Source organism: Panthera tigris, chromosome A2 (genome assembly GCF_018350195.1).
Source record: "Panthera tigris isolate Pti1 chromosome A2, P.tigris_Pti1_mat1.1, whole genome shotgun sequence".
NCBI classification, from domain to species: Eukaryota; Metazoa; Chordata; class Mammalia; order Carnivora; family Felidae; genus Panthera; species Panthera tigris.
The window spans coordinates 10183178-10198455 of NC_056661.1; the positions used below are offsets into that span (position 1 = coordinate 10183178).

The 15278-nt window shown below is 59.5% G+C and overlaps 1 protein-coding gene across 4 annotated transcripts; it reads left to right on the top strand.

Annotated features, from left to right (window-relative positions):
* Nucleotides 1-402: 402 nt before the first annotated feature.
* On the top strand, nucleotides 403-15234 carry ADGRE5 (adhesion G protein-coupled receptor E5). 4 transcript variants are annotated; one of them, XM_042978386.1, is made up of 20 exons: nucleotides 403-548; nucleotides 3693-3743; nucleotides 3953-4072; nucleotides 4616-4771; nucleotides 7903-8034; nucleotides 8612-8758; nucleotides 9216-9362; nucleotides 9451-9497; nucleotides 9643-9720; nucleotides 10733-10910; nucleotides 10981-11088; nucleotides 11310-11533; nucleotides 12096-12275; nucleotides 12992-13183; nucleotides 13431-13657; nucleotides 13759-13825; nucleotides 13949-14040; nucleotides 14129-14297; nucleotides 14397-14483; nucleotides 14566-15234. In XM_042978386.1, exons 1-20 carry the CDS (start codon nucleotides 509-511, stop codon nucleotides 14593-14595), a joined length of 2472 nt encoding a protein of 823 aa, XP_042834320.1. In that variant the 5' UTR covers nucleotides 403-508; the 3' UTR covers nucleotides 14596-15234. The 4 variants fall into 4 exon arrangements, with proteins under 4 accessions (XP_042834320.1, XP_042834323.1, XP_042834321.1 ...); XM_042978389.1 differs by lacking the exon at nucleotides 8612-8758; XM_042978387.1 differs by lacking the exon at nucleotides 7903-8034.
* The last annotated feature ends 44 nt before the right edge of the window (nucleotides 15235-15278 follow it).

Here is a 15278-nt window from a genome sequence, read left to right on the forward strand (position 1 = left end):
GGCACTGGGGACTCGGGCATGGCAAGGCAGTGAGCACAGGGCCATGCCCAACTCGGGAGCCCCAAGCTATTTCGAAGAGCCAGGGGGCCCTGGGCAAGACTCCCTCCCCACTCCTGCCCACACGTCCCCACTTTCCCCTTGGATATGCCCAGCGCACACACACGGGGCCAGAGTTTGTCAGCCGCTCAAATGGTGGAAAAGCAGGCAGAGGATTTGCGGGCAGGTTGTGTGTGTGTGTGTGTGTGTGTGTGTGTGTGTGTGAGAGAGAGAGAGAGAGAGAGAGAGAGAGCCCGAGCCCGTGCAACGCCCCTGGGTCTGTGTTTTTACTGCATTTTCCTGTTGGCTTCCAGCTGCCCCGCCAGTTCCGGGGAGGGCCCTGGGCCAGCGGCTGTCCTCCCCCTACTTAATAAAGGCTGGGCCAGCCCCGGGACACCACGCAGCTGCCCAGCCTGGGGACACCAGCCTGCCCTTGCCCATCCTCTGCTTCCCCCGGCCCCGGGTTCAGACCATGGGAGTCACCGGCCACAGCGTCTTTTTCCTCCTTTACGGTGAGAATTTGAGGACCCCCCTGGGAGGGACGAGGGGGCTGCGGAAAGCACCCCTTGGAGCCTTGACACTCCCTTCACCGTGGAGAAAGGGAAGGTGTGGCTGGCAGCTCGGGGCGGGGGCGTGGGGGCCCGCGGCACAGGAAGAAGCCTCATGGCCAGGCGGGCACATGGAGAGAGGGGCTGGCAGTGCCCGGGCACCCCCCTGCCCTGGCAGAGACTCCCAAGGTGCTCTAGGACCCCCCACTCCCACTCAGAGGGATCTCTAAACTCTGTCCCAGAGACACTTTGGAGGCTGCTCCTTAAGAGGAGAAACTGAGGCATGGGGAAAGGAAGGGGGCAAAAAGTAAGTGCTGGGGCCCTGTAGGCAACTGCTTTTAATATAGGGCATGGGCAGTGCTGGGGACCTGGGAGCCAGGACCCCTCTAATGCGGGGGGGCACTCCCAACATGTCCCCCACTATCTCAGTGACAGGGGGAGCCCCAGAGACCCCATTCTTGCTCCCCCAGTCCCAGACAGGACGCCCCCGTGAGTTGAATTTTGCCCGCTAGGGGTTTGAACTTGATTTCACTGTAGCGTCCTCCCACCCCCACCCTGCCTCTCTTCCCGCCCCACCCAGGGTGGCTTTAACGGTTATCGGCAGCTCGTTGCCTGAGCAACCAGGCAACAAAGAGAGTGAAGAAATGACACTGGGGGTGCCCAGACCAGAGCTTCCCTGGGCCACAGGGACAGGGGGGTTCCCTGTGCTGGCCCAGGGTGCCAGGCGTGAGCTCAGGTCCTCCCCTAACACCCCTACCCCTGCTCTCCTCCGGAGCAAGGGACAGGAGTCTAAGTGGGACACAACTGATGGGGGGGGGGGGGTCACTGGGGCCACGCACAGAGCCCCTGAGCCTCACTTTCCACATCAGGAAAATGGGGTGAGTCTGGTCTTCACTTTACAGGGTTAAGTTAAGGACTGAGTGAGTTTGTGCCCAAACTATTCCTGGCAGGGAGTGGAGTTCACAGTTAAGAATTAAGCAAACAGTACTTTAGTTTATTTTAATTTGTTATTATTTTCTTCTGGGTTGGACACTGGCGGGTCAGACGTACGGGCTGGGGGGTTTCCTTAGCGGGAGGGGCAAGAGAGTGACTCCCCCGGCCCCACCCCAGGGTCCCGAAGCAAGAATCGAATTGCATTGCCTGCAATGCAAACCAGATGGGACAGAGAGGGGATGACCAGCAGCTCCGATCCCAGCTCCTGTTTGGGTGACTTCCAAGGCCCCAGATGGAGCCGGCCTGGCCCAGCAGCCTTGGTGGTTGGGAAGGAGCCCCGCCCAGGCCCCAATGGAGGTTTTGGGGTGCAAAGGACCCCTCCACGCCAGGGTCTGGGAACTTGAGCTCAATCCCACCTTCCTTGGCCCCTCTTTTTCCACCAGATTCTTCCTGCGCTTTTTCTGGGCTCCAAGCCTCGTTTGTCCATCTATAGAATGGACGGAACCGGAACCTGCCAGGGCATTTCTGAGCATGACCGTGGCTACTTGGGGCTTTGGGAGCTGGGAACAGATCAGCCACGGCCCATACTGCCAGGGAGGGTCATTTTGTGGTCTGTCTTGCAAAGAGGAACTGGGTCCTGGCCGAGGGGGGAATTAGCCAAGCCCTGCGGCCAGAGAGGAGGAAGAGAGGAAGGAATCCTCGTTAGAGGGAGGGGAAGGGCATTCCAGCCTCAGTTTACTCTGACTCGAGGGCCCTGAGGCCGGGCGGGGGGGGGGGGTGTCTCTGGCCCCACTTGGCCTAAGGGGTATCAAGTCTGGACACAGGAACTGAGGGGTCAGGGCACCTTCCCATCTGCACCCGCTGCAGCCCTTCCAACTATGCTCACAACGACGGACCCCAGAATTCCCCTAGGAGCCCCATCCAGGGGCAACACAATGTGACTCATCCCTTCCCCTCGGCCCAGGAAGTGACTCATGCCCTCCCTTCCTCCCTCCCTCCCCGTCTCCATCCCCCACCCACCACCCCACTTTGGGTCTCCCTGGATAATCGGGGTCTCCCCAGCTTTGCCAGCATTCCTAGCCTGGCAGGGAGTGGGGGTCTCCCCCAGCCCTTCCCAGACCCCCACCTGCTGCTGAAGCACCCTCCGCCCTCCCTCCCTTCCCGTTTCCATTCACCCCCCTTTCTAGTTGTATCTCTATCTTGCTCTCAATCTCTCCATTTCTGTGTCTCTCTGTCCAATCTCTGCCATCTCAGTCTCTCTCTTTCCGTAAGTTCCTGATTCCTCAGTCCATCTCTCTCTAGCACAGCCTTAACTTCTGCCTGATTCTCTCCCTCCACCTGTCCTGTTCCCTTTCTCCCTGTCTCTCCCCCCGCCCCCTCTCCTTCTCTTCCCTCACGATCTCCTTGTCTCTCTCACTGGTGAACAAGGAGCTCCCTGTCTCTAGAGCCCCTGTTGACTTGAGGAGGACCCCCAAACACATGCCGTGGGAATAGGGTCCCCCTGAACAGCAGGAACGGCGGGAGACGAGCACCACCCCCCACACTGAGCCCACAGCGTCTTCCTGTGTGCAGGGAGCCTGGGGTGAAATGTCACCACTGGGTCCCAAGCTGGTTGTTGGGCTGACAGATGTGGGTGTGGTGTGCGTGCACCTGTGTCCCTGAGCCAGGGTGTGGGGGCCGGAGCATCAGAGATTCGAACACCTGGTCCAACCCCTTCACTGGTATAGAAAGGAGTAACGATGGTAAACACTTGGACACACCAGCAGTATCCACGAGCCTGATTCTCACACGCCTCCAAGAAATGCTGCCAATTAACATCCCCATTCTGCAGATGGGGAAACTGAGGCACCGAAAAGTGAGGCAACCGGAACAAGGTCTGGGATTCGAACCAAGGCCCCCTGTCGCCAACTGAACTGTTGCCGCAGCTGGGTCCCTTCCCCACCCTGTCTGAAACCCGTCCCCAGACGACAGGTCGCAGACACTCTGGCCGTGGTTGCTGGAGTCCAGGGAGGGCTGCCCGCTCTCTCATTAGGCAATGGACAGAGCCCAAGCCTGGGAGCGCTCAGCAGCCCCCTGCCCTCAGATGTGTCACCCTCAGGCCCCCATCATTCCTTCCTTGCTCTGGGGCCCCCTCCCCAACCCCCCAACAACACACACCCTCTGTCTCTGTTCCAGTGCTGTGTGTCTTGTGGACCCTGTTCGAAGCTGAATCCCAGAAAACCAGTGGTGAGTCTGCGGCAAAGTCAGCCACAGCCACAGCCTGGGGAGGGGGCCCTGGACCCCCACAGCCCAGGCAGGAGAGGTCTGATGCAGGGGGAAGACCAGGGCTGCCCCTCCCAGCAACCCCAACTTTGAGATGATCCTGCCCTGCCCCCCCCCACTCCCCAGCACCTGGCTCAGACCTCACCTTCCAACTGTGATCACCATCCCCACAGACTGTGCTCGCTGGTGCCCCCTGAACTCCAGATGTGTCAACGCCACGGCCTGTCGCTGCTCTCCGGGGTTCACTTCTTTATCTGGGGACATCTTCACCAACCGCTTGGAGAATTGTGATGGTACAGGGGCCTGGGGTGGGGGGTGGGGAGTGGGGCATGGAGATGGTGAGGCATAGCCCAGTGCCCATGGGAGATGTGAGTGGCAGTTGGGGTCTCCGCCTTTGGCCTTGGGACTCTTATCAAGGGCACAGAAAAGAGAAGGGAAAAGATATAAAGGTGGGAAATAAGAAGTGAACAAACTGGAGAGAGAGGAGCTGGGTCTCCAGGACCCCTGGAGTCTATGCTCCAGTTTGCCTCCTTCCAGGACTGGGAGGAAGATGCTGAGATGCCACCCACCCCGCATCTCAGCACTCCCTGCTGTGCTCAAATCCGGGCTGCCAGCCAGAGGGCAGAGAAGAGCAGAGCTGATTGAGTGGGCTTCAGGAACGGCTTGCTCCAGCTGCAGCCCAGCCTCTGAAGTAGAGCTCAAGAGTCTAATCGTTTCTTAAAAAACACTGACGAAGCGTTGGGCCCCATGCTGGGGAATCGGGCCGGGGGTAGGGATCTCTTCCCCACAGGAACTCATGCGTTTGGGAGGTGACCCTTTGTCCTGTTGTGTTTCAGACATCAATGAGTGTGGGCCACCCTTGGCAGTGTCCTGTGGAAAATTTGCAGACTGCCAGAACACAGAGGGGAGCTACCACTGCGAATGCAGCCCCGGATACCAGCTTGCTTCTGGGGCAAAAACGTTCAGGAATGAGAGTGAGAACACGTGTCAAGGTAAGAACCACCCCACACCTTCCATCTCCCCGTCTACAAGGTTTGGGGTGACCAGAGCCATTGCTAAAGCATCCCGGGGGTGGGATGAGTCGGGACAGGTATGTCTGTTCCTGGGCCACCAGCACAGAGAGGCAGGGTAGCGGGAGGGACAAGGGCCTGAATCCTGGCTTTGCCACTTGATAGCTGTGTGTGTGACCCTGGCCAGGATACTTATTCAGAAATCACCGTTAATGCGCAAGATGTGATATTATCGTGATTTTGTGTTAAGAAAAAAAAAAGAATCTCTAGTTTTTACAGATAAAAACAAAAGCAGCTTTGTCTTTTGTTAACTGGGGGACCTTGGACAAGTGATCCCGCCTCTCTGTGCCTCAGTTTACCCATCTGTAAAAAAAAAAAAAAAGGGTGTGTGTGTGTGACAATGGTGCTTACCTCATAGAATTGCCAGGAAGGGAGGCAGCAAAGCACAGAACAGTGGTGGCTGCTGGGTTTTATGATCTGATGCACCCTCTACGGGATGGGCGTCCCCAGGGCCTGTGCCCAGGGTGGGCACTGAGACCCCACTGTAATCCCATCTCTTGCCGTGGTCTTGCGCAGTGAGGACACCGTTCAGGCCCAGAAGCCAGCCTCCGCGCATCACCAGGCTTTGCCCCCCTTCCAGGGAGAACAGCAGGCAGCGGAAGGGGCTTCGGGCATCCTCAGGGGGCTGGGGGTGGGGGGCAGCAGTGGCCACAGGGGGTTAGTGTAGAATACAGAGAGAGGAGAGGAGAGGAGGAGAGCAGAAGTGAGGTGAGGACGGGGCAGAGCTGAGGGTCCAGAGGACTCTAAGGAGGGTCCAAGGCACCCCGCCCCCCCCCCCCCCCCACCGCCAGCCACTGTGGAGAGAAGAGCCCACAGCCTTGGTCCCAGCCCCTTCCTGCCCTGCAAGCAGACAGAGGGCTGCAGAGCCTCCCTGGTGGGAGGGAAGGGGGCACCTGCACTTCCGTGGAGCCCAGCAATGCTGGTCCCGAGGGGCCCCTGTGGGTCAATCTTGTGGCCCAGACACGTGGCCTCGCCAGAGGACAGCGCGTGAAATGGAAATGGAAATGGAAAAAGGTCCCTCATTTCCAGGTGAATATAGCACGTTTGGGGAATGGAGAGCGGGCCGGGTTTCAACTCCCACTTGCCTCCCGGGCCAGATGCCCGTGTGCACCGAGCAACCTGCACAACTGCATATGTGGATCATGGATCCCACCCAGTGTGCCTGGACAGGCAATGCCACCCACCCACCGTCGTGGGTGCTTGTGGTTATCGAGGGGCTGCATTGCTGTGTAACAACAGGCCAGGGCTGAGAGACGGGGACTCCGTCAGGCGGCTGGGTAGACACGTAACAAGAGAGGGGCGAGGGACCGCCACGGACCTCAAGCTGGGTGACAGGGAAGGGATAGTCTCCGCTGGTTTGGCCCAGGACCTGCCACCCGAAGACCTAGCTCTGTGAAGGGCTCAGCCTCTGTCGCAGCCGAGGACGCATCACCCATGTCGTGGCAGCGCGTCTGGCCACAGGCAGGGGAGACCCAGGCTGCTCCGCGGGCCCCTTGCCCCGCCCTCCCCAGGCATCAAAGGATGTCCTTGTCACCTACCTGGCGTCCCGCACCTCTCTGAACCCCCCGGCTCAGACTCCTCCACAGAGGGTCACCTCTGGATGTTTGGAACGTACCCCCCACCCCCCTGGCACCTTATTTGCATAAAACAAGAGGCAGGTGGCATTCGAGATAGTTCACAGGAGGTGCGTTCCAGGGCAAGATCCGTCCTCTTTGCCACCATCAGGAACTGCCCGGCCAAGACCTTCCCCCACCAGAGCCCTCACGGGCTTGGCCATATCAGCAGCCCTCTCAGACCCTTGGCCATGATGGACCCAGGGACCCCATCCGGAACAGCGGGAGGATGGAGATTTGAGAGCAGGCCCACAGCCCCTGGCCAGCCCTGCCCTAGCCAGCATCCTGCCTGGAGAAGGCCCCTCCTGATGCCCTGACCACCCCCACCCCTTCTCAATCACTGGGCCTTCCTCTATTTCGCCGCATAAGGCTCTGTCCCCACCCTCCCCAGTAACTTTGGTTCAGGGGCCTGAGGGCAGCCCGGCTGACCAGGACCCGGAGGATGTTGTGTCTGGGGTGGGCCAGGTGACAGCAACCCTCCCCCACCCCCCACCATTTGCACACTTGGAGAGTCAGGTGAACCAAGAGGCTCCCCCTCTGGACCAGATGACAAGGGAGACTGTCATCCAGGACCATTGCCCCAGGCCCAGCCCTCTCCTGAGGGACAGAAGATAGAGGCTGAGCCCCATCCGGCTGGGCCCAGTGTCTGCCCCCCTGGGGGGAGCCCAAGGGCCGAGAAGACACAATCATCTGCCATGCCTCACGCATCAGCACCTGCTCCCTTCTCCAGTCCTCGCCCGCTGCTGGCCTCCCTCAGACGTGGATCCTCACCACTTCCTGCCAGTCTAGGGAATGCCCTCATGGGAAAAAGGCATCTTCACTGCCCCAAGGCCGCCCGACTGGACATCAGCAACACCGTCCACCCCAGCCTGGCGCCCACCGTCCATCCTTACTCTCCCTGCCCCTGCCCAAAAGCCTCGTCTTTTAAAGGCCTGGCTCGGGTGTGGGACCTGTCCATCTCCGTGGAGCTGGAGTCTCAGAGTTAGCGTGGATGGGAGCGTGCCGTCTGTCCCCTGAGGGTGACCGGGATTCCAAGGGGAATTCAGCCAGCAAGCGGCCACCCTGGCGGAGTCAGGGTGAAGGCCATGGCTGGGAGCCCTGACAGGTCCTGGTCTGGTGTGCAGCATTTCCCTGGCACTCGGCTCCCAGGAAGGCCCACCCGGGACTTGACCAAGTCCTCAGGCTGGGACACAGGTGGTCATGCGTCCCTGCCCCAGCTGGGAACCACCCAGAGAGGCAGACGGGAGGACTCAGGCTGCTTCCTGCCACATCTGGACAACCGAACATCTGGGCCACCATGCTTCGCCCCTAGGACGCCTCCATGTGAATTAGAAAAGGCACCCCCGCTCGCTGAGGAGGAGACGGCGGGGCCTTCCAGATGCTTCTATCCCAGGAAACAGCTGCAGGCAGGCCTCCAACACCCTCTCCTTCCCCCTGCAGGCGTGGACAAGTGTCAGCTGAAACCCAGACTCTGTAAAGGCCGCAGCATCTGCATCAACACCCAGGGCAACTACACCTGCAGGTGCCCACCCGGCTTGGAGCTCAACCTGAGCGACCCGAACGTGTGCTCAGGTAGAGGCCCCGGAAGACGCTGTGAGGCTGCGCCGGAGCTGGGGCGGGGCCCAGGCGGACCCCGCAGCCCACGGAGGAGGGAGAAGAGCCTTGGGTTCCTGAAACACCAGGGCTTTGCTCTGCCCAAGGATCTGCCTCCCCAGATGGCCCACCACAGAGCAGGGAGGTAGCAGGGCCTTCCGGGCCTCGGGTTCCCTTGTGGAGCCCCTGGCCTCTGTGAGCATCCCCTGGTCTCGCCCCTTCTTCACCTGCCTCTTGGGAGCAGGGGGAGGGTGTCGCTTCCAGTTCCTGGAAAGGGAGCCTGGGCCAGAGCTGGGGAGGGAGTAACTGAGAGTCCTTGGAAAGAAAGTCCGGTCCCCATGACTCAGTTTCCCCCCTGGTTTCACAGCCTGTAAACCGGGGACCATGGTCCCTGCCTCGCCCATCTTGCAGGGAGGCCATCATAAGGTGCACTGAGATTGAGGTTGAAGGTCACCAGGGGGCAGCACGTGCAATAACAGCAGGGTCCCTGATGCCGGGCAGTGAGAGGTGGGTGCAGCCAGTGGAGGGGACCCTGACCCTCTGGCTTTGTCCTCAGATGTGAATGAATGTACCTCGGGGCAAAACCCGTGCCACACCACCACCCACTGCCTCAACAACATTGGGAGCTATGAGTGCCGCTGCCGGCCTGGCTGGAAGCCCATTCCTGGGTCCCCCGATGGCCCAAACAACACCGTCTGTGAAGGTCCAGAGCTCAGATGCCACATCTTAGAGACCCACACTCAGAACAGCTGATTGCACGCGTATTCAGTGGCACCCACACCACCCAAGCAGAATGAATGCTGGCGGTGCCCTGCTGTGCCAAGCGTTAATTCTCTTGAGGCTCGATGGGAAAAGATCTGGGGTGGGGCGGGGATCCTGGGGAAGGAGCTGAGGTACTGAGGAGCAGGCTCCTTGGAGACCCCAGGTGACAGCTAATTACCAACTGGGACAAAGGTGTTTCAATAGTTCACAACCTGCACATCTGTACAGGGCTCACGTGCTATGTGTCAGGCCTCCCCACACTTCCCATAACTCCTGCATCACCAGGATGTGGGGTCGGCAGGGGACGTCACCTCCAGCCAAGGTGGGAGGTACTAATATGGGGAAAGGGGGCGGGACACAGAAGGAGAAGGGCCTGAGTCCCACCTTTGTGTCCCCAGATGTGGACGAGTGCAGCTTCCGGCCGCCTGTGTGCCACAACTCCACCGTCTGCATCAACACCGTGGGCTCATACAGGTGCCGCTGCCGCCGTGGCTGGGAGCTCAAACCCGGATTCCAGAATAAGCAAACGGACACCACCTGTCAAGGTACCTGGTCTGACCTGACCCCAGCCGCCATCCCAACACACACACAGACACTCTCACACCTAATAAATGGCTGTTTTATCGCCTGCAGAGATGTCCTTCCCTGCCTGGACCGAACCCCCTGGAATCAAGAGCCAGGTGGGTGGCCCCAGCAGGGACCAGGAGGCAGGAATCCCCCTGTGCCGCCCGCCTAATTCCCCCAATTTCCCCAAGCTCCCCCCACCCCCCACCCCAACACACATACGCGAGGCTCTCTGACCCGCCCCTTCTCCTCTCTTCCCAGGGACTCTCCCACTTCTTTGAAACAGTCCAAGTTCTGCGCAGAGACTTCAAGCCGGCCTTGGCTCAGGACACCATCAAGGTAAGAGCAAGCGCTGGGGGGGGGGAGGGGGGGACCCATGGACAGCATGGGGTGGCAGAGGGATGCTTCCGTGTGAGTGGAGACAGCCCAAGCAGGGGTTACACGAGCACAAACACAAACATATATACACCTCTTAAAACGCACACACGCACACTGGAGAGGCACAGAATGCCAACAGAATGCAGCAGTCAAGAATTTCGCCTCCCTAGTTAGGCCACAAGGGCTCAAATCCCCTCCATCCCACCCACCCTGCCCCACCAATTGCCACTTTCTGCTGTGTGACGTCAGACGAGTGAGTCCCCCTCTCTGGGCCTCATTCTCCTCGTCTGAAAATAGTGCCTGCTTTACACAGTTGGGTTTGAAGGTTTCTGTGAACTAAAAGAAGTAAAGCTCAAAGAAAGAACGGTGCCTGGCACACAGTGAGCATTATGTGTTAAGGTTTAGCCTATGTGCTAAGCTGGGGAGAAATATGTGAGCCCATGTCATTTTAAATTTTCTAGTAGTGGGGCGCCTGACTGGCTCAGTCAGAAGGGCGTGCAACTCTTGGTCTTGGGGTTGTGAGTTCAAGCTCCACGCTGGGTGTAGAGATGGCTATAAAATTTTTTAAAATTATATATGCTAACTAAATTGGATGTAAATTTAAAAAGTAAAATTAAATATATATATATCAAAAAATTTTTTAATTAAAAAAGCAAACAAAAATAAAAATTTCCAGTAGCTACATTAAAATAAACAAAAGTAAACAAGTGAAATTGATGTGGAGATTGCATTTAACCCAGCAGATTCGAAATTATTCCCATTTCAACGTGGACCCAGATTTCGAGTGCTGGATAGCCATGTGTGGCTTGTGGCAATTCTGCTGGTCAGTGCAGGTGTAGAGCCTGGGAGGAAGCCCGTGCCTGTCCCCCAGGCAACCCCAGGTGGTTCTGCAGTGTGCCCCTAGGTAGAGGGGGGTTGAAGTCAGGCAGCCCTTGCAGGGCAGTGACCCACCAGCTGTCACCCATCCCCCCAGAACCTCATCACGTCAGTGGATGAGCTGCTGGAAGTCCCCAGTGACCTGGACGCCTTGGCCCTGCCTGAAAGGCACAAGATGGCCACCTACCTCCTCTCTGAGCTTGAAAGAGTCCTGAGGACCTTGGCCAAGGCCATGCCTGGAGCCTCCTTCACCTACCATTCCCCTTCGAACACAGGTGAGACCTCGCCCTGCCCGGGGCCTCATCCGGCACCCAGAGCCCCCGATCACTGCCCCTCTCTTCTCAGAGCTGTCCCTGATGATCCAGGAGCAAGGGGACGGATACACCACCATAGGCCAGAGCCACGCACGGATGCTGCTGGACTGGGCTGTGGCAGCCGCAGCCAGGGACTCAGGTAACGGCGGGGATCCAGAGGGGACTCCCGTGGGAAAGGGGAGGAGGATCTGGGATGTGGCAAGGGTTGAGGTCCTAAATATACAACAACTGGAAACTGGCCTATTGCCAGATCCCAGGCATCATGGCGTCCTGGAGGGCTTGAATAGACATCCTGGGAGGGAGGATGAGGCGTGGGAGGAGGAAGGGCAGAAGGTAGTAGCCGGCCTGTCTACCCCCCAGACCCCACCGTGATGGGCATCCTCTCCAGCTGTAAAATGCAGAAATTGCTGGCCAACGCCTCCTTGGAGTTGGACCCCGAGACGAAAGCTAAGCTAAAAGATCTCCACCAAAGTCCTGTCCGTGGCGCCCAGTACGAGCTCCTCTCAGCCGTCAACTTGGTCTTTCTGAGCAACACAAACACCGAGCACCTTGACTCCCCGGTCACCTTTGCCTTCTCCCACCCTGTGAGTCCTCTGGTGGGGAGGAATCAGTCCTACTGCTCACTCCTTAGCCAGGGTCACAGGGGTTCCTCTGCAGCCTTCATTTCCCTACTCTGCTTCTTCCTCAAACGGACCTCAGGGCCTTTGCATTTGCTGTGCCCTCTGTGTGAGACACACCGTCTCCCACGTGACTCAGTCCTTTACCCAGTTCCAGTCTTTGTTCAAATGTCACCTCTTCCTTTAGGTCTTCCTTGACCTCCTCATTTAAAATTACAGTCTGTAATCATGCCCCACCTTCCCCTATGCTGTTTCTCTTTTCAAAAGCTCTTACTACCTTCTAACACACCATCTAGTTTCCTTATCAGGTTCATTATTTACATCGGTCTCCCCCACTGGCATGCCGGGCCCAAAAGGGCAGGGACTGGTGTCAGCCCTGTTCATTGTGTGCCAGACCAGGGGACACAGCAAAGGAGGCGCTCAGTAAATACCTGTCAAACGAAAAACAGCCCCCCTTGGGCTCAACCAAGCCCAAGACCCAAGAGTGGGCTCCAGGCTAACCTCTCCAACCATTCCCGCCTGCCTGCAGATGAAGATGCCCGGACTGCGACAGGGGCTGGTGTGTGCATTCTGGAAGAGTGACGACAGGGGCGGAGGGCACTGGAACACCACGGGCTGCTGGACCCGGGGCACCAGTAATAACAGCACCACGTGCCAGTGCAACCACCTGAGCAGCTTTGCCATCCTCATGGCCCACTATGACATAGAGGTGAGCAGCCCTCAAAAGCCCACAGGTGGCAAGCCTGGCTTAGGTGAGACAGACAGCTGGTTCTGTATGGTCACACAGCCCCAGTGGTCCCACCCCATGCCCCCCAGCCCCTTCCCTGGGACCCAGCAACTGCTCTGGCTAGCGCCCCTCTGACTGTCCGTCTGGAACCGGCGGTTAAATGATCGCTAAAAGCTCCAAAGGGAGTACAACGCTCTGTATGTGGCTTCAGAGATACACAGAGAAGCTGGGCCACGCGTTTAATTGAAATGGGCCAGGCAGAGTATGGAAGGCTCTGGTCCAAGCCAAAAGCTCAGGAAGGACAAAAAGGCGGGTTTCAACGAGTTGATAGAGGTGGCCAGGTGTAGGAGGGGTAGAACTTGAGATGAGCAAGGAGGGTCAGAGAGGTGGGACCCTTAGTGTTAGAAAGAAGAATGTGGCCTTGAGGCTTAGCGCGGGGAGGCCCATCAGGAGGAACTGGGATCCCTGGTGCATCCGTGGTTGTGTGCGTGCACTGCGCAGGGTGGTGGGTGTTTAGGAAGAGACACAAAGCAAGCCTGTTCAAGTGTTGAAGGCAGGGGATGTGGGGGGAGGCGAGTGCATGATCTCCAGAGACCTGGAGGGCAGGCCCCTGATGGGTCCGGGTGGTGGGGCCCGCAAGGAGGGCAGGAAGGGCTCAGGGCGCTGACGGAGCCCCACGCACCCCATCCTGCATCTAGGACCCGAAGCTGGCCCTGATCACCAAGGTGGGGCTAGCGCTGTCGCTAGTCTGCCTGCTGCTATGCATTCTCACCTTCCTGCTGGTGCGGCCCATCCAGGGCTCGCGCACCACCGTGCACCTGCATCTTTGCATCTGCCTCTTCGTGGGCTCCGCCATCTTCCTGGCGGGCATCGAGAACGAAGGCGGCCAGGTGAGGTCCGGGGCGGTGGGAACGTCTCACCTCCACCAGAACCCCAGGCCGGCAGGGCCCGGGAGGGGGCGAGCCCCGTCCAGTCCCGGGGCTGGGTGGCCACCGCCCGCTCCGCCCGCGCCGAGGTCCTCGGCACAACAGAGCTGTGGCCGCTCGTCCCCGCCCGCCCCGAGGGCCCTGGCGGGGCGCGGCCCCGCCCCGTACTGACGTCGCCCCGCCCCCGCCCCGCCCCGCCCCCGCCCCGCAGGTGGGGCTGCGCTGCCGCCTGGTGGCCGGACTGTTGCACTACTGCTTCCTGGCCGCTTTCTGCTGGATGAGCCTCGAGGGACTGGAGCTCTACTTCCTGGTGGTGCGCGTGTTCCACGGCCAGGGCCTGAGCAAGTGCTGGCTCTACCTGATCGGCTATGGGGTGCCCCTGCTCATCGTGGCCATCTCGGCAGCCGTCAGACCCAAGCACTACGGCCACTCCCGCTAGTGAGTGCAGCGGAGCCGTCCGATGGGAGGGCAGGGGACCACGGTCCTGGCCAGTGTCCTTCCCCTCTGCGGAGCTGACATGACCCTCCCTTCCCACCCAGTTGCTGGTTGGACCCAGAAGATGGCTTCCTCTGGAGCTTCCTGGGACCCGTGATCTTCATCGTTCTGGTAGCTGCCCCCACCCCACACCTGAGGAGTGCAGCCACACTGGGCCAGCTCTCCCCGCGCCCCCCCCCCCCCCCAGTCCCAGGGATTCCCCCTAATGCCAGTTCTACCTTCCCCCCAACCCAGTTCAATGCTGTCATCTTCATGACTACTGTCTGGAAACTCACGCAGAAGTTTTCTGAGATCAACCCAGACATGAAGAAACTTAAGAAGGCCAGGTGAGAGTGGAGGGCAGGGAAGGGGCTGGCAGCGAGCAGAGGGTGTGCGAGGGGGGCCTCCCCCACTGCAACGCTGTCCTCTCCGCAGGGTGCTGACCATCACGGCTGTCGCTCAGCTCTTTCTGCTGGGCAGCACCTGGGTCTTCGGCCTGTTCCTCTTTAACCCACACAGCTGGGTGCTGTCCTACACCTTCACCATCCTCAACTGCCTGCAAGGCTTCTTCCTCTTCATCTTCCACTGCCTGCTCAACAAGAAGGTGGGCTGTGGCTGGGCTGGGGGGGGGGGGGGGGCGGTGCGCCAGGCCCCCCTGCCTGGGGCCTGCCCCTTCCCTAACCTGGCTCCCCGGGCCCCACAGGTGAGGGAGGAGTACCGGAAGTGGGCCGGCTGGGTCACCGGGAACAGGTACTCGGAGTTCACCACCTCCTCATCCAACCAGACTCAGGTAAGGGCTGAGCCTGGGGTAGGGGTGCTGGGCCAGAGGGCACCCAGCCCGGGCTCTGTGCTCAGTGTACCTTTCTTACCAGGCCCACAGGCCTTCGGAGTCCGGCATGTGACAGCGCGGCTCCCACCAGACCAGGAGGTCCTGTGGCCTCAGCAGCTTTTGCACGTGTTGAAAGACGGTCCCCTCCTCTCTCGCCCCTCTGCTCCCTCCGCCAGCCTGCCTCGGCCCCCATGTGCACCACAGAAAGCAGGGGGCAGCAGCTGTAGTCTGGCACCAAAGCCCAGGAAGCCCAGAACACCCAGCCCGGTGGAGAGTTGGACCCGCCGGGCCTGCTTCCGCTGCCTCCCTGCCCCACCCCAGCCAGGACCCAGGGTGAGGGCAGGAGTCCGGCCCAGGGCCGCAGTGCCTTTCCCGGCTACCCCAGGCCTGTCAGACTGAGGACGCTGTGCCCAGCCAGGCCCTTTCCCCTCGTCTGTTTTTGCTACAGAACAAGAGGCCAGAGTGCTGGGGCTCTAGCTCCCCGTTAAGCTAAGACTGAGGCCAGGGGTGGGGGAAAAGCAGGGCCCCTCCCAGCCCCACTGCCTGAGGCTCACGGTACAGAAGCCCATCTGCTCCTGAAGGCAGAAGGCTCTCACTTGTTTGGAAAGTTGTGAATGTTGTATGTTGTTGTTTTTAATCTGTATAAACTTTTCAACATCGACACATAAAATTAAACGTCCTACTGATAAAGAAAATTGCTGTGGAGCTCCCTGGCCAGGCCTGCTACACCCACGAAAAGCTGAGAGCCGAGCAACA

Coding starts and splice junctions, on each gene's coding strand:
- ADGRE5 (XM_042978386.1), top strand. CDS start 509: ATGGGAGTCACCGGCCACAGCGTCTTTTTCCTCCTTTACG. Junction 4,073..4,615: donor CCGCTTGGAGAATTGTGATG/GTACAGGGGCCT, acceptor GTTGTGTTTCAG/ACATCAATGAGTGTGGGCCA. Junction 4,772..7,902: donor GAGTGAGAACACGTGTCAAG/GTAAGAACCACC, acceptor TTCCCCCTGCAG/GCGTGGACAAGTGTCAGCTG.